General features: G+C 47.9%; 1 protein-coding gene across 5 annotated transcripts in view; it reads left to right on the top strand.

Moving 5' to 3' along the window:
* The window catches only part of Tns3 (tensin 3), a 227,164-nt gene that overhangs the window by 148,091 nt on the left and 56,054 nt on the right, over nt 1-23,019 (top strand). For all 5 annotated transcript variants that reach the window (XM_055623850.1, XM_055623849.1, XM_055623846.1 and 2 more), the window contains one exon: nt 16,927-18,180. In XM_055623850.1, coding sequence (XP_055479825.1) covers nt 16,927-18,180 — 1,254 coding nt within the window. The remainder of the gene's footprint in view (nt 1-16,926; nt 18,181-23,019) is intronic.

Raw genomic sequence — 23,019 nt, forward strand, 5'->3', positions numbered from 1 at the left:
CACCTCATACGCTGTTAAAGGGTGGTAACCCTGATGGATGCCCAGCCCCACTCTTAAGGCGCTCCTTCTCTCTCCCCTCTTGACGATGAATCAAGACCACACTGCTGTCACTCAAGCCCTAGAGGTCTCCTTTCATTGAGTCCTTGATGTAACACCTGAGTGGGATTTTCGATACAGTGCATTGTGACAGGTCAGAGGACAGTGCCTCTCAAAAGCTATCTGAACCCTGAGAAACCTCTGCCCTGTGCTCAGAGCCATAACCCAGTCATGGATTACTGACTTTTGGAAATGGATGTAACTTTTTGGAAAAGGAAGTGTGATGCTGAGGCTGCCAAAGGACAAGAACCAGGCCCTGGCCTTCCGTTCCAGTAAGGATACTTTTATGTTGTTGTTTAATTCCTGAGTGATACTAGAGAAAACTGTCCCAAAATGTATGTCATCTTGTAGTGTTGTATGAAGTGATTTGTGAGTTTCCAGGGATGGCCCCAGGAAAGTGAATGGTGGGACTGAGATATGAGTGGATTTGACCTTTGTCCTCAGTTCTCAGGCTCCACACTATGCACTAGCCTTAACTCTCCCCTCCTTCCAGGAGGAAGCAGCTACACCGTCTCCTGAGATGCCCTCAGGCTCTTCACTCCACCTTCTAGACAGGGCTGCCTTGTGTTTGGCAGACAATAGAGGCCAGGTGGTCTGTCTGGACCACTATCGTTACTGTGTCTTTGTAGAGTCCGGTAGCCACGTGTCATCACTCTCAGGCCACTTTCCCCTCTGCATTGCATTCACAATCAGCATCTCCTAACTTTCTCTGATGACCTCACCCTCTTAACTAATCCACGTGCGTACTGTGACTCAGCCTTTGCCCTGTATTCTGTCCCCAGGGCTGGGGATCTTTGCACTCCAGTCTCACCTGTGGGATTAGCTCTGCTGCTGTTTCTTCTGAGGTGTGAGCCTGGGTATGGCTCCCTCCAAACAGCTCCTTGTTCTAGTGCAGCTTCACATTCTATGTGAACTGTGTGTATGCCAACCGAGGTGTTGTAAAAGTTTGCTCTTGGGCACCTTCTTCGGTGTTCTAGATACATCTGTCTGGCTCTCTTCTATGTCATCCATGGGACTAACCTCCCTCTCATTGCCAGGAATGTCTGAGATTGAAGCTATATTTCTGAATAGCAAGCCTGAGATTGTGTTTCTCATTTCTGTCAAGTTCAGTAATGAATTTGGCTGCAAAACAGCAGAGAGAGGGGAAGCTGTGATTAGAGGCAAGCAAGTGTCCTTCCCCCTTGTATGTTAGCTCATGTGCTCCCAACCCTTAGAGCATCTACTGCCCCCCCCAGCACGTGCTCGCATACCACTCACATTTGACTGAAAGTTGAAAACTCAGGCATTCCCCTCTTCTCTTTGAGGTTTAAAAGTAACCCAATTAAAAAATGGGGAACAGAGCTAAACAGAGAATTCTCAACAGAGGAATATCAAATGGCCAAAAAGCACTTAAAGAAATGCTCAACGTCCTTAGTCATCAGGGAAATGCAAATCAAAATGACCCTGAGATTTCACCTTAACACCCATCAGAATGGCTAAGATCAAAAGCTCAAGTGACAACACATGCTGGAGAAGTTGTGGAGAAAGGGGAACCCTCCTCCACTGCTGGTGGGAATGTATACTTGTACAACCACTCTAGAAATCAATCTGGCGCTTTCTCAGACAATTAGGAATAGCGCTTCCTCAAGATCCAGCCATACCACTCCTAGGCATATACCCAAAAGAGGCTCAAGTACACAAAAAGGACATTTGCTCAACCATGTTTGTAGCAGCTTTATTTGTAATAGCCAGAACCTGGAAACAACCCAGATGCTCCTCAACTGAGGAAGGGATACAGAAATTATGGTACCTCTACAAAATGGTATAGTACTCAGCAAAAAAAAAAAACAACAACAACAAAAAAAAAACAACTAAGGAAATCATAAAATTTGCAGGTAAATGGTGGGAGCTGGAAAAAATCATCCTGAGTGAGGTATCTCAGAAGCAGAAAGACACACAGGGTATATGCTCACTCATAAATGGATATTAGACATATAATATAGGATAAACCTACTAAAATCTGTATATCTAAAGAAGCTAATCAAGAAGGAGGACTCTTGGAGGTTTAAAATACACCAAAAAAAGGACTGTAGATCAAGCCTGAGGGTTGTGTCCTACACACGCTTCTCTTTGGAAAACTCTACAAATTAAGGAGTCAGGGAGAGAAAATTTGTCTGTGAATGTATTTTAAGGCAAAGGGAGGGGCTTGTAAAGAAAGAAACAGGTTCAGCTGGAAGCGTCTTCTCAGTCAGGTCCTCTGTGTAGTCAAGTGTCCCTCACCCTGCCTTGCCTGTCAGATCTGCCTCTCCAGCCTCCAGTGCTCTGCTGCTCTGGAATGGGAGACTCCACCTTGCATGTTCACTCTATGGAGGTGTCGCCTGCTGATGGTGGTGGCATCGTTTTTGAGCAGTGACGTTTCCGGGGTCAGTGCTCTTTGACATTAGTTCTGCAGGTGTAGGACCCCATGTTGGTACTTAAGGGGCATCCTGTCTCCAGCCACCCTCCTACCCAAATCCTCCCTCAGCCTCTGGTCCTACCTTAATCTCTTTATATTCTTTATACTTGGTTCTAATGTAAAACATTATTTGAAGGTCAAGCTTACCCTTATGGCAGTTGGAAACCATCACCCTGTGTGCCTTTTTCTGATAGCTCAGAGTTGAAATTGTTTTTTTTTTTTTTTTTAAGTTTCACATGGAAGGCCTGTGATATTAAGCACACATGCAGCATTTAAACAGTCTTGCCTTCCTGCTGTAGGGTCCAGGACTGATAATAAAAGTAGTTTGAGTCTCATAGGTCCTCTGAAGGGCCTGGCATGAGAATAGGAAAAAAGGTCAAGGCAGGGAGTGTCCTGCACTTTAAGCTAGATTTAGCTTGGACTGTAAGACTCCTGGACTTCTTTTTAAACCAGCAAGCTATTGGAGATTTTAGGTTATTGTAATGACAGCATTATGATATTGTATAAAAGGAGTGAGCATCCAGGGACCCTCAGACCTGCTTGGTTTGCACTGTGAATGGGAACAGCTTTGGCTACTTTTGTGGATAAAAGATCTATTTATACAGGGTGTTCCTTTTTTCCCACAGGTGCTCCTATGTGGAACATGCTCCTTAGATAGAGTGGAGTGTTGAGAGCCCCTTTGATGTGCACTGAAGTCCTGGTAGAGTCTCCTTTGCTCTAAGGAGAGCTAGTGTGGAGATCCATTAGCCAGGGCAGAAGACAGGTGGAGTCCCTTTGTTATGTGAAACAAGGTTGATCAGAGCAAGTCAGAAGAGTTGATGGATGTCTGGGTCAGAAGAGAGTGGTCCTGGAAGGTGTACAAGGCTGAGATTAAAAGCTACGGCTTCAATGATGAAGGCCCCAAGAGGGGGGCCAGGAACACAGAGAAAGCTGTTGTCCCTGGTGGGTAGCTGAAAGCAGGTCCTGTAAGCAGGGGAGGAGGCCTTACAAGTTATCTTTTTGCTTGTCTTGCCCATGCTTGGCTGTTGCAGCTGTTTGACACGTCACAGATAGGGTGGGCATTTTGTCTACAGGAAGTCACTTCCATATCCCAAGAGCAGAAATGAGCCTGTTTTTCCCTTACACACAGTAATGTCTTGTTAGCAAAGACAGATGACATTGAGTTCTTTGATACTTCATTATGGGAAAGTGAAAAAATGCAGGGTTCATGGTGGTGGCATTCTTAGAACATTAGACTGTGGGTAAGGGAAGGAAGTCCCAGGGGTTCATGCTACCCTTGGTATATGAATGCGGTGCTGGACTTAAGTCTGCATTGGCTCTGTCTCCACTGTGCTGAGGGAAGAGCCTGATGTGCATTGAAGTGTATATGGTGGTATACATGGAGAAGGCGAGCTATCTGGACCCTCTCAGCTGTGTGGGAAGGAGAGACTGGCCACCATGTTGGAGGAACTAAAGTTTTCCGTTTGGTGATAAGCCAAGATTATGTCATCAGGAATGTTACAATCAACCTTAGGTCTAGAGAGTCAGAGCCTGGGAACCAATCAGATGGACGTTCCAGGAGAAGAGGCCCTGTGAAAGGTGGGCTTACACCAAGGCTGATCATGGGTCACAGGACTGGTTAGGGCGTTGGCTGGAGAGCAGGGCACCCTGAAGCGTAGGCTTCTGGAGATAAATGAAGTTTGATGGGTGAGTCCTGATTTGGGGCAGTTGTGGAGAGGTATGGGGCCAGTGGCTGGAAGGATATTGCACAACCTCTGGGCTCAGTGTTGTGGGCTGCAGGGAAGGAAGCCATCTCAAGAGGAACAATCTAGAGAATATCAAGGGGTGATGGAAGCAGAAGTGGAGAAGCAGGGGAGGGGTCTGATGGACCAGAGGGATCACATTGCTAGGGAGCACGGCAGTTCTACCTGTGCGGGTCAGAACTCTCTGCAGAAGACACTTCCCTGCCAGCAAGATCTAGAACATTCCTATCACCCCCACGTGGAGCCTTAGACATCAATAGTCATTGATTCTGATCCTGCTCTTTCTGGTTCCTGGGAACCATTCATTCTTTGTCTGGATTGCCCCATTTTTGGCATTTCACATCAATGGGGCCATTCAGTCTTCTGTGACTCACTCTGCTTGTCCCATGTTTCGAGGTCTGTGTGCTTTATTCCTCTTCATGGCTGACATTCCACTGTAGATCATGGAGGGCATCAGCTCCGGTGCATTTGGGCCACCACCACTCTACACAGTCACGGACAATGCTGTGATGAGCATTCTTTTGTATGTGCTGCCATTAGGATGTTGTTACGTCTCCGATATCATCGGTTACTCTTTTTAAGCTTTTACATCTTTTACTGTCTTTTTGAAGTGTCTTCTGTATTTCTCGACTTGATACAGGAATCGCACTAAACCTCTTGCCATTCTCCTGCCCAACAGCCAACCACTTTCAGAGATACTTGAAAAGTCGACTCCAGCCTTTTCTTCATTAGATATATGATTTCATGCACAGGGTTGCAACTTCTCGAGGTTAAAGGTTTGATGCCTTTCAGAGCTCCCTGGGCCACAGAGCTGCCTTCTGGCCCGACTTCAGCAGAGCTTCAAAGGGCCACGTTGTTTCTTGAGACATTAATGCTAACAGCCTAAGCAGGCCCATGTAACCAAAACCCACTGCTGGGGAGTCTATGGAAACTGAGAGGACTTTGGCACACCTGCCTAGTGTCCATAGCATCAGAAAAGCAGGACTAGAGGCCAGGTGCATGCTGGGTGGTGAGGACTTGGAATGGCTTGTTTATAACGCTGTCTCCAGCACCTCCTGGCACAAAAGGTAGAGGACAAACCCTGAGCCCTGGTAACCCTAGTCAGTCTCACTATGAAAACCAACTGCAGAAAAGAGACCACGTGTGAGTATGAACCATTTCTTGTTTTCTTTGTTGTTGCTGCCCTAAGTGTAGTTTTTCCTGCACAGGTTTGGGATGCAAAAATTTATGTTCAAGGCTCTCATGCCTTGGAAGACTGGACCCCAGCAATAGTTGGACGTAGTTAGCTCTGACTCAAGGAGGCCCCAAATGCTCTAAATGGACACAGGCATTCATTTTAGTCCCTGAGCTAGGTTATTCAAATGTCTCCTAATCTTTCTTTCTTTCTTTCTTTCTTTCTTTCTTTCTTTCTTTCTTTCTTTCTTTCTTTCTTTCTTTCTTTCTTTCTTTCCTTTCTTTCTTTTCTGATGTTGAGTCTTTGAAGGGAAAACAGGTAGTGATTAGTAAGTCCCTGCCTTTATTGCAGTGCCCTTGCTTGAAGAATGGAATAATGATGCTGCTTACCTTTGTGGGAAGGTGTGTTACCCAATAGCCTCTCCTGAATTCCACATTTCATAGAACTTCTTGCACAAGAAGTGCATTATGTCCTTTCATGGAGGAGATCCTTTCTCCCGAGGGTGAACAGAGTTTATCTTGAGATCTTGTAAGCTGTGTGTGCTCCTGTTGAGGTCTCTGGTGATTTATTGAAGATAAATCCTGCCCTCTGCCTGTACTCACAGCCCAGGCTTGTCTCTCCTCCTTGCTGAATGATTGGAGACATTTGTAAGGGTTCTCATTGTGCGGTGGGAACCTCATGGAATCAGAGGGCCTCCGATTGTCTCTGCACTCTCAGCGTAGAGTAGAGGCGTGTGGTCGTGCCGTGACTGATTTCAGCCACAGGGCGAGGGCATTGGCTGAAGCCCACCTAAGTTGAACAGAGTCAGGTCTGAGATGGAAAAGAATCTACTATAGAAACTTCAAAGGTACGTTGTGCCGCAGTTAGTATTGACATCATCCTCTCTGCTACACGGAGCACAGACGGCAAGCAGCTCCAACAAGGGGATGTCCCTTAGGGGCTTTCTGTTTGGAGCTTTTAAAGAAAGCAAATAAAAGATGGAGCTGGTTTGTAAAGTGTTTGGGCGCTGGCCACTGAGTGGAGTGAAGGCCCGTGGGCCCGCCCCTCCGCCTGCAGAGTTCAAATTTCACTAAACCTGATTGCACCAAACCCCGCCCTCGTGTTTACATTGCTTGGGCCCTCCTGGGCAAAATCAAAGTCCCTGCAGCCAAGGAGATTCTTACTTTCTGCACTAGCTGGAGTGGGAGGCAAGGTGCCCCGAAAGGAGGCGGCACCTGGGATGCTGCTGAAGCGTTTTCCCCTAGAGCTGGCCTGACTTTCTGTAATGAAGGAGCGGTTGAGTGTTTAGAGGAAGGTAAGCAGTGAGTGTCCTTGTGCTCGTCTGCTTGTGGCTTTTGAGAGGCTACAGGTGTGTTCTCTGAGACTTGCCAGTTCACTCTTGGAGGGAGAGATGATGCTAGTCAGAGCCGTGGGGATTGTACAGTGGAATGTGGAGAGGACCCTAAGCCCCTGCTTGACGTGTCCAACAGGACTGGTCTAGGAATGCTTGCAAGCCGGAGGAGTCTGCCATACCTGCTTCTTTGAGGGAAACTCTCAGGGTGGCCTGAGGTGGAAGGGTCTGTTGTGTGATGTCTGTTCAGCTCTTTTGGCTGGTTCTGTGGCTCGTCTGTCCAGGGGCACTCTCTATTTCTCTTGGCCTGAATCTGTTTTCTGTTGAAAATGTCTTCAGGGAGCTGGGCCAGAAGGTGCTAGAATGGGCACTGCAACCCCGTGACCAGCATTTGCGGGTTGAGGGATGCATTTGTGGGCTGGGAGGCATCTGGTCCTGTTTTGCACCTGCCACCACAGACCCCTGGGATCCACAACTTCCTTTATTGCCATATTTTGGTGCCTCGCCCAGGGATAGTCAGGCGCCTTAGATTCCAGGCGCCCCAGCTGCTCCAGGCTGAAGTAGGGCGTGGGGCACGGTCCCTTCCCGGGAGGTGGCTTACTGCTGACCTGGTGTGTCAGTGTGTATATTGTTCGTGCTCTTGATTCCATTCCTTTCTTTCCTGATTTGTGTTTGTCCAAGGTTGTCTGTTTTGTTTTTTTTTTTTCCCAGTGTCCAGCAAGGAGCTCATTGTCAAGCGCCAAGGAAAGTTGCTGCCAGTGGGTGTCCTGTTGCTGACACCTGTAGGTGTGTTCCTTGCCCCTGGCTTTCACACCTTGCCATTTAGAGGGTTGGCTTGTGTTTGTGGGCTCAGGAAGTGAGAATGATGGTGTAGGAGAGAGTTATTTCTGGAACTCTGCCTGTGGCGAGACACAGAGACAACCTTTACAGTGTGGAAGTTTGTTTTCCTCTCAGCTGTTTTACAAAGAGGAAAAGGGCTCATTTCACCCTACCAGTAATATATGCATGCTGTAGATTAGAGGTGGTATTTTTAAAGACCCATGCATAGGCATATTGTTAGCCCTTGGTGGCTATGTGATAGAAAACAATTCAGTACAAACCAGGAAATAATTTAATTAGTACAGAGGCAGAACCCTGGTACAACAAAGTGAAAGCCAGGCTTGTTGTACAGAGAGGCTAGTATTGCTCTCGTTACAAATGTGTACATAGGAAATGGAAAGGGTAATGTCTGTGTGTGTGATTAGAAAGATGATACCGGGAAATGTCCTGGCTTAGCATCTCCTGATGGTGGAAGATGGGACTTCCCGTACCTGAGCCCCTACCAGACCCCAAGAAATCAGGTGCCTTAGGGACACGACCAGAGGTACCAACACTCATCCCTGTCTTGTACTCTGGCATAGCCTTGAATCAGCCTTGCTGATGTGCTCTCCCATGCCCAGAGAATCTGGTCCCCCATCAATGCCAGTCTCGCCAGCATTATAACGTCCTGCTGGAAAGCAGTTCCCACCTGTCAGCCATGCTGTCTGTTGGAAATTTCATGGGTTCATTTATTGTCAGCTGACTCGGCAAGTCGAGAAGAATGGTCTAGAATGCTAAGGAGAGGTCAGGTGATATGTGTTCAGGGCTCCTCGGGTCCATTGTGCCATCCTGGCTCTACCCCTAGGAAGCCACATGCGTACCATGACCTCACAGAGTTAGAAACAGTCCTGGACTTCCTAGGGGCTGGTTACTAGCCTCATAGGAGGCAGTATTATGAGGTGCTCAGAGTACAATGGCTGTGCAGTCATTTTGTTCCTATGATTTTGCTACCCAGGAGAACTGTGTTTGACCAGAACGTATATCAGTAACGGCTACGGTCACCTTGGCTTTATAGCCAGTGGGGGTGGGGTGATTAAAATCGTGCTACCTATTCACAGAACCTTTTGGCAAATTGAAAAGTCAATCCTTATTTAAAGATTTTATTTTATGTGTGTGAGTGTTTTGCCTGCATGTGTGTATATATACACCATGCCTGCGTGCCCTTGGACGCAGAAGAGGGGGCTGGATCCCATGGAACTGGAGTAGCAGACAGTTCTGTGCTGTGAGGTAGATGTAAGTGCTGGGAACTGAACCTTGGTCCTCTGCAACATCAGCGACTGCTCAGAGCCCCTGAGCCATCTCTCCAGCCCCACAGCCCAACCCATGGCTTAATAGATTTATCTTAAGAAGCAATTCATCAGTGTAGTTCCCAGGGCAGGCTTTTTGTTCAGGTGCTATGGAATACCCAATCACCTAGCTCTGGGCCCTGAGGGGACACACGTGAAGTTTCATATGAGATCAGGAGTTCTGAACTCCAGAGAGCAAAACGAAGGATGTTCTCTAGTGTGGCACACCCTCCATGTAGATGTTGTTAAAAATGGAGCTGTCATCCAGTGCCTCCTTCTAGGTTACTGTTTTACATACAAGGAAAATGAGGCACAGAGAGAGTGAGCAATTCACCTGACATCACAGAGCTGTGGCCACTCAGAATGATTATTGCCAGAAATGAAGAAGGGAGTAAAGATACATATAAATTTCTTCAGTGAAAACCCACAAAGATGCTCTTTGCCAGCAGGGGCCATCCTGGCTACCGCAGCAATGACATTCCACCCTTAGAGATACAAGAAGGAAGGGACCTTGCTGGCTACTCCAGCAGTGACATCTTACGATTTCAGGGAGGAAACAAGAAGAAGAGAGAGAGATGGACCTTAACAGGAAACTTAGAAGAGGAAAGGGCCAACAGAACAGGATGGGACCTGTCACCCTGAGCCTAGCTTCTGTCTGGCTCTCCCCATGTTGTTTATAATGGGAAGAAAACTGTTGAGTGTTCACTTGTGTGAGGAACACTCTACCAAGTGCTAATTCCAGTCAAGATGGAAATGTTCATGGGCCAAATCATCGCCACACCCCTTTGCAGCCTGCCCTCTTCTCTCCTGGCCACACTGATCTGTATTCTGGCCTTGATGTCACCCTCCTGGAGTCCTTTGAGTTGCAGCCTTTGAGCCTGCTGTGTTCACGCCAGTATAGTCTGCAGACACACATCCAGGCTGGTGGTGGCCATTTCTTCTTACGACCAGTCTTTTCCTCTTCCTACAGGCCTCCTGGGAGGGCTGCTGCTTGTAGGATTATGGGATGGAGACCTGTGCCTGCCTCCACTTATCTCACTATTTGGGTCTAGAGTTGATTCAACTGCGTGGCCTTGAGTGAGTCACTTTAGAGCAGCCTAGAGACATGAGTGGGTGATAGCCACTGTGGAAAATCTGCCTTTTCCTTTAGGATCCAGGAAGAGCTCCCAGATGTGGAGGCTGAGAAACCCAAGCCAGGAACAGAACTCAAGTGCATTAAATGAGAGAACAGAAACACATCTACAGGTTCAGTTTAGGAAGCTGAACACTAAACTGACCATCAGCCCAAGTGCATTGAAAACACCGAGTTCTAACCTGGTGTGACCAGCCATCTCGAGAGTTAGGGAGGAAAACCCAGCATGCTGAGTGGTCTCCAGGGACTGAGTATGTAGGAGTATGAATGTTGCATAGTTTGGGTACTTTATCTGTGGAAGCTAGAGAAAACATTCCTTTCCAAAATTAAAATGCTGATTTTGTGTTTGGTTGGGATTGGAATGCAATCTGAAGGAACCAAGAGAGTTTGTTTTTCCTTTCCTTTCCTTTTTCCTTCCTTTCCTTTCTTCTTCCCTTTTCCCTTCCCTTTTCCCTTCCCTTTCCCCTTCCCTTCCCTTTTCCCTTCCCTTCCCTGTGGTCACAGGGACAGCCATTTGTCCTTCAGTATCAACTGACTTACAGGACAGGGGTTTCTTGGAGCTGGAGTTACAGGCCGTTGTGAGCTGCCTGATATGTGGGTGCTAGGAACTGAACTCAGGCCTACATGTTCTTAACTGCTGTTTTATCTGTCCACCCCCTTCCTCTTGTTATTGTTGTTGTTGGTGGCAGTCTTTCCCATTTGAAATATCTGTGAATGCCTCTCCCTGGTTATGGGAAAGCCACATTGTATAGGTAGGGTTGGAGCTGGACATGGTGGCTCAGCCTGTCATTCCTGCTCTTTGGGTTGCTGAGGCAGTATGTTTGCAAATTCAGTGGTTGCCCATGACACAGGATAAAGTTAAGGATAACCTGGGCAATTTAGTGAGACTATGTCTCAAAATAAAACGGGAAAAGAGGCTGGGATGTAGGTCTTTGGTAGAGCACTTGCACAATATACATAAGGCTCTGGATTCCAACTGAGGAGCGCAGGGTGGGAGGAGGAGGATGGAGAAAGGGAGATAAAGAGGAAGGGAGGAAGAGAGTGAATGTGTGAGGCAGGGAGATATGGGAAGAGTGTTCTCTCCCATGTGGAGATGGTGGGACATCTGTGGTCATGTCCTCAAGAAGATGTCCTGTCTGTACCTTGTTCTCTGTGGTTCTCTCCCAGCCCATAACCTCCCCACTATCATGGAACGTAAGTCATTCTGTACTATATGTGTATTTGATAACCACCCCTGGCTACCGGGAAGTCATGACTAGTCAGCTTACAAGCTGCTCCTGAAGAGGAGGCCTTCTCAGGCTGACTGGGCTCTGTGACAGTGCACAGGGAAACGGGCCACAAAATGGAAGGGTTCCCTTGCATGGTGATGTGTTGAACTTCTGTCCCTGGGTCTCCAAAGTTGGGGTTCCTAGGCAGGTTCTTCTTTGGTTCTGGGAACCTATTCTCCATCTTCAGAATGAGGCGGGCTTCACACTGCTTCTATGTGTTTGTCCTTTGAGCCATGGGAAAAGTTAAAAACCTGCCGTTTAAGCAGTCATCCTTGTAGCTTCAGATTCTGCATCCATGGAGTCAACTAACTAAACAAGGGTTAGAATAAACCAAAAGCAGCAACAACAACAACAACAAAACTTAGGTCTGATTTATAGAAACCCTTCTCTTTTGCCCTTATTCCATAGACACTGTACTCACCATTTTCACGGTGTTTGCCTGAGGTACTCTAAAGCACATTGGGAGGATGTGTATAGAGTATACACAAATGCTAAGTCATTTTGTATGAGGGCTCTGGGAATTCATGGATACCGAAAGATGACGGATGCTAAAGAAGGCTAGGAACCCTCCAGCACCCCGTCCTCAAACACCAGCAGCTTAGGTAGCACACTGTGTTCCCTGCAGCCCAGCAAGGGGAGGGTGAGCCACGATGGGACTCACCCTTTGTTTCCCTTGAAACCATGGAAGCAATTACCATCAGGGCCTCCCAACCCACATAGGAGTTGTTTGGTAGTGTCCTTTCTTTGTTCTGGATGGAGTACATGAGTTTCTGTAGTGTTTCCAAACCAGAGCCCCATCATAAGGAGCTGTCTGCCTTAGGGGATGATGGACGCCCTTCAGTGTTTAGTTCAGGCCCTTACAGGCCTCCAGCAGTGGAGCCTAGGCTTCTGCTTGGGTTGGTAGGCGACAATGCAACTGGCTGGCACTCATGCTTAAGTTTCATTTCTAGCTAGGATGCTCTTTGTGTCCTTCTTAGCAATTTTTGCTTCATCTTAGACACACTAGCATTCACACGGGATGGCCTTTGTTGCCCATGTAGCTTAACAGCACTAGATACAGACGTACGTAGGAGAGAGACTGGTTTCCTGACCCTGCTGCTCAGAACTAGGTAGGTTTCAGCAAGGAATGTTCACCTCAGAGGTGGCAAGAGGGCACGAGCATGGAAATGGCATGCTACCATTTATTCTGCTTCTGCTGTCTTACATGCTGTCTCTATGTTTATTGCTCTGGTTTAGAGCACGCTGGCCGGAGAATGGCCACACACCCGTTACTCCTTTGGCTACTGCCTCCTGTTCAGTGGATACAGTGAACTAACATTTGGGGATTTGGATTTTCTTTAACTTTTTGGAATCCTGAGATTGTTTTGAATCTAGATTGTTTTCTATGTCTGTTCCTCATCCAGTGAAGGTTAGCCAGGAAAGTGAGGAGTGATTACCTTGCATGGACAGTCAGACCTGGTTTGCTGTCTGGAAAACAATCCTTATCCAGAACATCGAGAGCTGGGCTGCAGGTGGCCCAAGGCTGCTGGGCAGTCTGCCTCTAGACCCTTATTGGCTGTCTGTGTGACCCAAGTTTTGTGACGTGACGATAAGCTGGGGACAGTTAGTCTCCCCATTAGTCAATGTCCACTGGGTGCCAGGGCTGTTCTCTTGTGCCCGAGTACCAGAAGAAGCACCACAGAGGAAATCGCCTGCCTCAGAGCTGAGCAGCTTAAATAAGTGGTAAACATTGGTGTCTGCTATGTACATGACAGAAACCCAGCAGGAAAGTGCATGAGGATAAATGGGGAGCTCTGGGGTCCAAGAGCAGTGAGTGCAAAGGCCCTGACACAGGTACACTGCTCAGCCATCCGAGAACAGCCGAGTGGCCAGTGAGGAAATGAATCTGCTGGAGCTGTTGGGCCTTCTCCATTGTAGAAATAACTTTTTAATATTGCTTATGGGTGTCCTTCTTGGGGGCTCCATGGGCTGAGTGCTTTCAGTACATGCTTTCTAGTTTTAGTTAATTCACTGGAACCTGGGAATGATTATTGCATTTTATCAGTGAGGAGCCATGAGGGAAATTGAATGCGAAGACTGGAAATTTCACAGGGAAATGGCAGAGTAGGAGTCTGGTCCTCTAGGAGCTTAAGCTCCTAGTGTTTCCAGAGCTGAAATTCTTATCCCTCTTGTCAAATGTTGGCCTTTTGCCACAGGGTAAAACAGGGTGGGCGCAGTGAGGACCAGACCTGCTTGCTTTCCTACCTATGGGCCTTCCTGGTGTGGTTGAGCAGCTGTCGCCTAGGGGCAGCTTCCTCAGCCCTTCTGGGCTCCCCTGTCCTTGCCATCCCTCCAGCAGGAGATGCTAGCTTAGAAGCTTTCAGTGAAGATTTCTTGGACATTTTGTGATGTTGACAGAGAGCCTCTGCATGCAACAGAGTTGGATGCTCCTTTCTTTCCAGCCACTGGGGTTGCCTGTGGGAACATAACCAAACACTGTGTGCTGTGTGGATTTACGAGATTCTTTCAAGGGCTCAGAACTGGACCAGGATGAGATCAGGCTCATAGGTGGGTTAGACATCATGTAGTTTTCCTGCATCTACTGTCACTTTACAATTTCTCTTACTTGGGGCTGTAGATACAACTCAGCAGTTAAGAGCACCTACTACTAGGGGTGGTGGTGGCGTGCACCTTTAATCCCAGCACTCAGGAGGCAGGGGCTCTGAGTTCAAGGTGAGCCTTGTTTACAGAATGAGTTCCAGGACAGCGAAGGCTACACAGAGAAACCCTGTATGGAAAAACAAAACAAAACAAAAACAATAAGAACATAACTACCACCCTTACAGTGCTTTCAAGTTTGGTTTCTAGCACATCAGGGGTGGCTCACTACCCCCTGTAACTCCAGCTCCAAAGGATCTGCTGGCCTCTGTGGCCAATGTACTCATGCAAACTCCCTTACTCCCAGAAACATAATTAAATTTTTTTTTAAACTCAAATTTAAGAAGATTTCTGTTACTAGAAAAATGACAGTAGGATGATTTATGGTTCTTAGCCAAAGAAATGGCCCACTCTTACCATTTTCTAGGTCCTGTGTGTGTGTGTGTGTGTGTGTGTGTGTGTGTGTGTGTGTGCTGTGCTGTGCTGTGCTTAGCATGGGAACAGCTAAAGGATTAGTCCTAGAAGTTTTTTGAAGACACTTTCTGGCTGTATTACAGTTTAATCTAGAAAATTAGAAGAATATTTTTACAGTTCATTCTTTCATTCCCTTTTCTTTTTAAGCCATGGTATCATTTAATTAAGATTCATGGAGAACTCATACTTCAGACCTTATGGAAACTAAATGCTCTGTCTTAGCAGCCCTCACAATGAGTGGACTCCCTGCCCTTAGCTGTGTGTCCTAGTATCTGTACCCTGGTTACCTCCCTTGTGCAGAGAACTGTAACAATAGTTGTCTGCCACTCTGCTGTGTGTGTGTGTAAGAGCATGGCGTCTCTGTAATTTTTATTACAGAGCAGAAACTTCTCATCAGTTTTCTTCTTACACTGTAGAACAGAAGGAAGTGCATTGGGTCTCCTGTAGTTAATTTCCTATAGCAAAACATGCCAGTGCCAGATGGGACAGATGCTTCCACGGGTCTTGTAATGATGCTTCCTGTGTGCGGCCATTAGTTCTCAGGGCAGCCTCCATGCAGAATCACTCCCATCTTTTGTGGTGGGGAATGTAAACCCCCAGGTTGGTAGAGTCTGGGGTCGGAGTCATGGGCTGGTGTTACCGTGTTTTCTGGGGCCATTTATTTATAAAAACCTTAGTGAGTGCAAGTGACTTGGGATTTAGGATCATCTTTCCAGGGGTTTCTTTGTCTAATTATCACAGAGCTGGGTGTAGCACATGCTTTCAGTCTCCCTGTGTCTGAAATCTGGCTCACTGTCACTTGCTGTGTAACTGTTCCCAGTTAGGACCACCAGTAAAACTTCAAGTGTGTGTGCTCCTGGCCTTGTCCCTGCAGGTAGGTGGTGTCGAGCTGCAGGTGCCTCTAGGCCCTGGAGCCTGGATTCAGAGTGCCTCCCGCTCCTGACAGCTGCTTGATCTTAAGTTATTTACTCTCCTGGAGCCTCTGATCTTCCCAAACAAGCAGTGACAACAGGAAGGTCCAGCATATTTGCATGTCACCACTAGCCTTCTTTCTGAAGACTTGGTCTATTTACAGCTTGTATATGGGATTCCTAGCCGGGTCTTCCAGGCTAGACTGCACATCAGTGTTTTCCATCCTTGTCCCCTCTTCTCTGCGTGCTTCAAATGAAGGAGGGAGCCCAAGCTAAGCACGTTCTCCGAGCTGTGTTCTCAGGGTTGCTAAGCACGTTCTCCGAGCTGTGTTCTCAGGGTTGCGTGAGCACTTGGCACACCACCCCCATATCTCTCAGCCCCATCCCCAACATATCAGCCGACCCCAGAATTTCCAGAAGAGGCAGCAGCTGCAGAGTGTGACCAAGTCTCCAGCTGTACTGAGGGCCCATGGGACACATACTCAGGGCTAGTCTCTCCTGAGCTGCCGCATGAATAGGCTCAGTAGCTACCAGATAGGTAGATGGTGGCTCAAGCGTTGAATTCTAGGTGCCTGAGTCTCCAGCCATCAGCTGCTTCCCTGCTGTGGAATGCCTACAATTCCGCAGTACAGAAAGTCCGGGAAATGGGGGAGGCTTCCAGGGAAGATGTGCTGACTGCGAACTGCAGCTTATTTTAGGAAGCTTTTGCTGTGACACGCCCTGTGTGGTCAAGGCAATTACAACTGCCAGTCAGCAGACTGTGGCCCAGGAATTCCACGTACAGCCGTGCGGGCCCTAATTAATAACAGCGGGGGGGGGGGGGGCGTCAGCTCTTCCTGCCCACATTGTTTTCGTGACATTCCCTGTGCAGTGAGTGCGTGCATGTCAGCCCCGAAGGCTCTGAGATCCCGACGGTTAGCAGATGCCTATAAAACCCAAGAATCTTGTGCTGTATCAGTAGGCTCCGAGCCATTCCTACACTTTCCCTTTCCATTGAGCTGCACATTTAGATCACAGCACATCTCAGAATGTTGACGGGATGGCAGGTTTATCAGTGACATAGTGAATTCAGTGACAGTTAGTACTCTGTATGCACAAAGAAGGTTAGACGTGTAGATGGGAGTAGAATGAAGTTGATTCTCCGGGTTGAGCTGCTCTCCAGCATTCAGAATAATGACATTAATGATTCAAAGAATGAGAAATCCCCAGACATCTTGTGTTGGGGGGTGGGGAGAGGTTTTCTACATGGGTAGGTAAACATGAAGCTGAGCTATAGCTCAGTGGCAAAGTACTTACTTCCATGCACGAGCCCCTGGGTTCCATCCCCAGCATGATAAACAACGTAAGGCTGGAAAGGCAGAAATGATTTTAGCCAAATATGTTAGATATATGAATCCTTCTTTATTGATGGTCACTCTGCAGGGGATGTGTAGAGTTTTGGGGGCCTAGTTGTGCCTGCATCTGTTTACAGTTGAGTTGCCTTGTAGATCGACTCATCTGTCCAGATAAGCTGCATAAGCCACTGTGGGGAGTGGTATTCCCTTTTCTCCCTGGCTTACGGCCTGTCCCTTACTTTCCCTACAGTGTTACACACACAAGGCCCAGTGGACGGCAGCCTGTATGCCAAGGTGAGGAAGAAGAGTGCCTCAGATTCTGGCATCCCTGGCAGCCCTCAGGGCATGCCAGCCACGAGCAGTCCAGACCACGGTGACCACACCCTGTCAGTCAGCAGTGACTCGGGTCACTCTACTGCCTCAGCCAGAACTGATAAGACAGAAGAACGCCCAACCCTGGGAGCACGGAGGGGCCTGAGCCCCCAGGAGAAGGCTGAATTGGACCAGCTGCTCAGTGGGTTTGGCCTGGAAGACTCTGCAAGCTCCCACAAAGACATGACTGATGTGCGCAGCAAGTATAGTGGGACGCGCCACGTGGTGCCAGCCCAAGTCCATGTGAACGGAGACGCTGCCCTAAAGGACCGGGAGACTGACATTCTGGATGACGAGATGCCCCACCATGACCTGCACAGTGTGGACAGCCTGGGTACTCTCTCCTCCTCTGAAGGGCCACAGTCAACCCACCTGGGCCCCTTCACCTGCCTCAAGAGCAGCCAGAACTCCCTCCTGTCCGATGGCTTTGGCAACGGTGTTGGTGAAGATCACAATGGTGCCCTTTCTCCAGACCTAGGCCTTGGCGTGGACTCCCTCTATGAGCGGGAGCGGATGTGTGGGGGCCGTGAGCCAAAGCAGCTGCAGCCCCTGTTGAGGAAGCCCTCTGCACCCACCCCCACACAGGCCTATGGGCAAAGCAACTATTCCACCCAGACCTGGGTGCGTCAGCAGCAGATGGTGGCCGCTCACCAGTACAGCTTTGCCCCAGATGGGGAGGCCAGGCTGGGCAGCCACAGTACAGTGGACAGTGCTAGCCTTGCTCAACCCCAACCCCACATCCCAGTCACTCCCACTCGGGGAGCAAGCAGCAGAGTGGCTGTTCAGAGAGGCATCAGCAATGGGCCAAATCCCCCCGACACACAGCAGCTCTGTCCTGGTAAAGCACTCCAGCCCAGATTTTCAGACGACAGAGTCGTGAATGGAGTACATCCAGAGCTGAACGCTGGTCCCTCCCCAGGCTCCCCTACCCTGGATATTGACCAGTCCATTGAGCAACTTAACAGGCTGATCTTGGAGCTGGACCCCACCTTTGAGCCTATCCCTACGCACATGAATGCCCTTGGCATCTCAGCCAATGGCTCTATGTGTCCTGATGGCATGGGAAGTGGGCTCCGGTGTGGTGGCAGGCTGGACCCCATGGATGGCCCTGGCAGGAGCCCTGGCCGACAAGGTGAGCTGATGGGGTGGTGATATCAGGTACAGAGTTACCCAGCTGGGAATTTGGATTTGCTGAAACTCGTGATGGAGAGACATTTTCTTGGTGGTTTCTTCTCTAATGAGCTGTGACCTAGAATCCAAGCGGTACCTTGGCACCATGGGAGCTTGTTAGCAGATTTGAACAGTAAAAAGAAAGAGGTGAAAAGCTTGCCTATAAAGCTTGCTCAGGGCAGGGATTGGGCACCCTGAAGAGGCATATCAGTGTCTTACTTCACACATGTTCTCATATCTGTTGATAAGTGCAGCGGGTCATTTGAGACCATCAAGTAGTCTGATCCATAGTCCTCTGCCACCTGCTAGCTGTGTGATTCAGAACCTGTGCATACATTCTGTGAGCCTCAGTTTCCACAACTGAAGAGCAGGCTCAACAGTGAGACTTTCCTCAGTTCAATAATGTTCCTTTATGAAGGGTGCCAGTCATCTCTGTGAATCAGAGCTGTTGGGCTCTCGCATCATCCTTGTAGGAACAGAAGTCTGATTAAGCAGTCAGGGTATGTAAACTGTCCTATTTACAAATATATTATCCAAGTGCCCGAGACATCCTGTATGCTGTTCATGGGTGGCAGTAGCCACCTTAGAGACAAGCTTGGTGGTTCTCGAGGGAGGGCGGAAGGAGACAGGCACATGGGGCAGACGGTGGAGAGTGGCCCCAAAGAAGCTCAGCAAAGCAGACCTGGATTCCTGGATCCTGAGAACCGGGAGCTAGAACCAAGACCGGGCTGCTGTGGCTATTTGCTTGTGCTATCTGTGGAAAGGAAGTGATATCCTAGTGTCTGATGATGACAGGTGTGAGGAAAAGCTGGGTTATATTACCTCTTCCTGCTGGGATTCGTCACTGGACAAACAGCAAGGTATTTTAGTTGGTTAAAGTGCTAGTAGGTATGTGTTCTTCCCAGTACAGTTCTGAAGCTGTGTTATAGCCATTAAAAACCCCAGCCAATATGACAGAAAGAGTGGCAGTGACCGAGGACTCAGAGCAGGTCAGTTCTTGTAGGAGAATGTACTCATTGAGTTGAATGTTTTCAGGAAATTCAGAGTTCTAAGGTTTCAGTGGAAACAGATCTCTACTTTAGTGATTGTTCTTTGAAGACAGTACTTGGAAAGAATTAATCAGAAGTCTTTCCTCCAGGAGCAAAATCTCTACTGGGGTTTGGAAAGCTTGGGAGGTGTCTTACAGTGTATGTGGGTGCCTGACGTAAGACTCAGGCTCAGGTGGCTCTTCTAGCTGACTGAATACAGTCCAGAGGGATGCCCCATTCTGAAGTCAAACAGGTATACCTCCCAAGACTGGAGAGTATCACTCCGTGGCTTCCATCCTGACATTGGCTGTCATTAAATTACTGAAAAAAAAAGGTCACTTTACTAACTTTATTTTAATCTTAGATCCTCTCTAATTCCCTTTCTCATAAACATAAGTATAATTTTCAAATTATTTTCCGAATTAAATAACTTTTCCTACTTAAACAGTGGGTTGGTGATTTATTAATCCATCTCTTCAGCAGGCATCTTGAGCCATTGTAAATCCTTTGGAACTGTAGTGGTATCATAAGAATGTATATCTAATAAAATTGGGAACTAGTCTCTGAAGGTGTTTTTGAAATTCAGAATCCTCCTGCCAATGAGGACTCTGTCCCCAAGCAGCAGCAATGAACACAGAGGGTAAGCTCAGGATGAGGACAGAGCTGAGCCGGTGATTCCCATCCTGTAGCTGGCTTTTCTTTCAAGATGAGCCTCCTGTGTTAAGTCAGCAACCAGCTCCCAAATCCTCCCAGTCTTGCACTACATTTCATATCAGAAGCCCGGGTGTGGTTCAGGCAGCCATGCAACCTGGCTTTTGGATCTGAATTCACGTCATCTTTTTTTGATAAAACAATGCTTTGATAAAAGAATGCTTATATACTTAGTCTACCTGGATGAAGAATGGGGCATTCTTTCCTCCCTGGTAGGTAGAGAAAATCTAGAACTCCACTGATCTTAAATTTTATAATTGAATTTTAAATTTTTATATGTAAGTTTTTTGTAAATAAAATTTTTATGTGCACAGGGAGTTTGCTTGCATATATGTTGGGCACCACTTGTGTGCCTAGTTCCTACCGAATCCAGAGGAGGGTGCCAGATGCTCTGGAGTGGCAGAAGATTGTTAGTCACCACGTAGGTGCTGGAAACTACACACAGGTCCTCTAGAAGAGCAGCCGGTGCTTTAACCACTTAGCCATCTCTTTAGCTCATGATCTTAAGATTTAAGTTTTAGTGTGCATATTCTCATCTCTGAATGGAAGGGTTTGGTGATGAATGTTATAAAACAGAAATCCCCCAAACATCAGAGAAATTCAGAAGAATACAGATGACTAAGCAGCTGATTTTTGAACCCCTACATGTTTTGGGGTGTTATAAAAAGCCTATACTTTAAACAGTTCCCAGGTCTGTTTGTCTGGTCCTGTTCTCATGGTTATTTGGATAGGGAAGGGAATGAGCCACATGGCTGCCAGTTGGAGTGTGCTGAATAGGAAGGGCCCAGTGAGACTAAGAGGCTTCATTTTGTCCCCAGGACATTACTGTGCACAAAACTTAGCCCCATTCTGGATGTGGAATTACCTGACTGCAGCCTTTCTGAGTCTTGTACACACACAGAGATTCTGGGCTGCAGAATTCCCAGAATGCTATGTCTTCTCCGTGAGCCCTCCAGGGACCACCTTTCTTTCTGATCCCTCCTGCTGAGCTCTCAATTCTGAGGGTAGATGCAGGTTCATTGTAGGATGTCGGGGCCTCAGCATCCTCAAATCAGTAAAATCCCTAACTTTCTAGACCGTCGTGATGATGGTGGCGCATATGTGGACAGCTTGTCTCCAGAAACTTTGCCTTCTCAATGTAGTAGAAACATTTGGTCTGTTGTCATCTCATAAGGGACCCAGGTCTGGGAAGGCCACCCTTGAGGAGAATTGCCGTTTATGGTCTCCCATGAGATTGAGGTCAAATTCTTTTTATCAGATTGAAGAGGCTTGGTGAGGTCAGCAGTGTGCTGTCATCTCTGCTACTTGGCCTTTGTGTCATGACGACGGCCTTGACTGAGGGAAGTGTTGTGTCCTGTATGTACAGTAGAGGACATTACTTAAAGATAAAAGGAAGGACTCAAAACTGGGTCCTGAAGTCCTACTGGCCAGTGAAGTCTCCCATATGCAAACAGTGGGTAACATGACAAGAGGTCTCTTTTGTAGCTTGGAGATCTTTACAGGTATATGCAGAGTTCATTCATCAGTGTGGAAATGTCTCGGATATGCCTTCATCTAAGCAGTCGGGATTCCCAGGGGAGTACATCTTCAGTTCCAGTCGCCTCTTTTGTCGCAAGTTTGCGGATGTCTCCTTCCCGTCAGGATCAGGTTAAGGGAGGGATGGTCCTGTGTATACACAGAGGGCTTTTCCTGCCTTCTTCCAGATATGATACTCAGTACTTCGGTTCTCAGTACCCTTCCCATTTTCTTCCTGGGAAATGCGTGCCACCTGCTCTTGAGGGACCTGCCTGTGACTGGAACCGCTGAGCCTGTCTCTGCCCAGCTTACCAGAAGGGAACATCTGCGCTAAACCAGCCTCACCACCCTACCCTTTCTCTATTTATTCTCTGTAGAGGTTGTAACTATTTTCTTGAGTGAATTGAAATCAGGAGGCCCCTGCCTCAGCACAAAACCGCCTTTGCTGTATTTGTTTTCACCCTCAGGAATGTGAAGGAGTTTCCAAAACCACCCACATGCCATGTGGTGCCAGCCTTGCTGCCGTCTGACATGATCCTGTAAAGATGAATTAATCACTATGGGTGCTTCTCGTTCTAGGGTCCCAGGTAGAAAAGAAAGATTGTATTTCAAGATGGGTCCTGTTCTAGGACCCATCCCCTTTGCTTTTTATTAGGTGTTTGCTACTGTGTGTATATAAGATGCTCAGAGTTTCTGACACGCACCACTGAGACACTCAGTGTGGCCAAGCAAGTTACCGCGTCCATCCCACTGCACACCTGTGCGGAGTGGTGGTAGGAGCTCCTACGTCCGATAGCTATCACCTGGGTGCTGCATACTGTTTCTTTCGAAGGCTTAGACTCTACTCCCTGTTTACAGTGCGCGCCGGAACCACCCCTGGGGGCTTTTGGAGTGCAGGTGCTGAGGATGCCTACATGTGTGCCCGACTGCAAAGGGAGGCTGGTTGATCTGGTAGTGGCCTGAGCGTCTGAAGTACTTTATACGGACTGACTTCCTCGTCCAGACGAGCTGGGCCTGCAAGTTGAAAGCTTAGTCAGTCGTGTCCTGACTCCAAGGGAAGAGGTACATGTAGAAGAGGAAGAGTGAAGCCCCCAGTTAGAAGGTCGTAATGATATTCTGCTGGAGAACCACACATTTATAATTGTACTTTTGTGATCTAGTCACCCAGAGGGTTGACCCATGGCTCTTTGAGACTGGGGTGTTCCTCCAGGTTGGTTCTAATGGGACCAGAGTTTGGGACCTTGCTGTGCAGGGTGTAGAGGATAGCCAGTGGTCATGTATCACCCCATAAGCTGCCTCTTGCTAGGATTGTTAGCTTTATTTTAGAAGCAGAGTGGGCCGTGTGCCTCACCGAGGAGAGGATTCTGTCCTGAAAAGTCAGCGTGGGTGTCATGGTGTCTCCTGCTTGACACTGCTCTCCCACTTTCCAGATAGCTGGGTGACATCAAGAAACTTCTGCATGGCCCATAGCACCATTGACACGGAAGATGAGACCCATGAGGGAGGGTCTCCAGATGAAGTACTGTCATGACTGTTCCAGAATCTTG

Source organism: Psammomys obesus, unplaced genomic scaffold, assembly GCF_907164565.1.
Source record: "Psammomys obesus unplaced genomic scaffold, mPsaObe1.curated_primary_1811, whole genome shotgun sequence".
In the NCBI taxonomy this organism is placed as follows: Eukaryota; Metazoa; Chordata; class Mammalia; order Rodentia; family Muridae; genus Psammomys; species Psammomys obesus.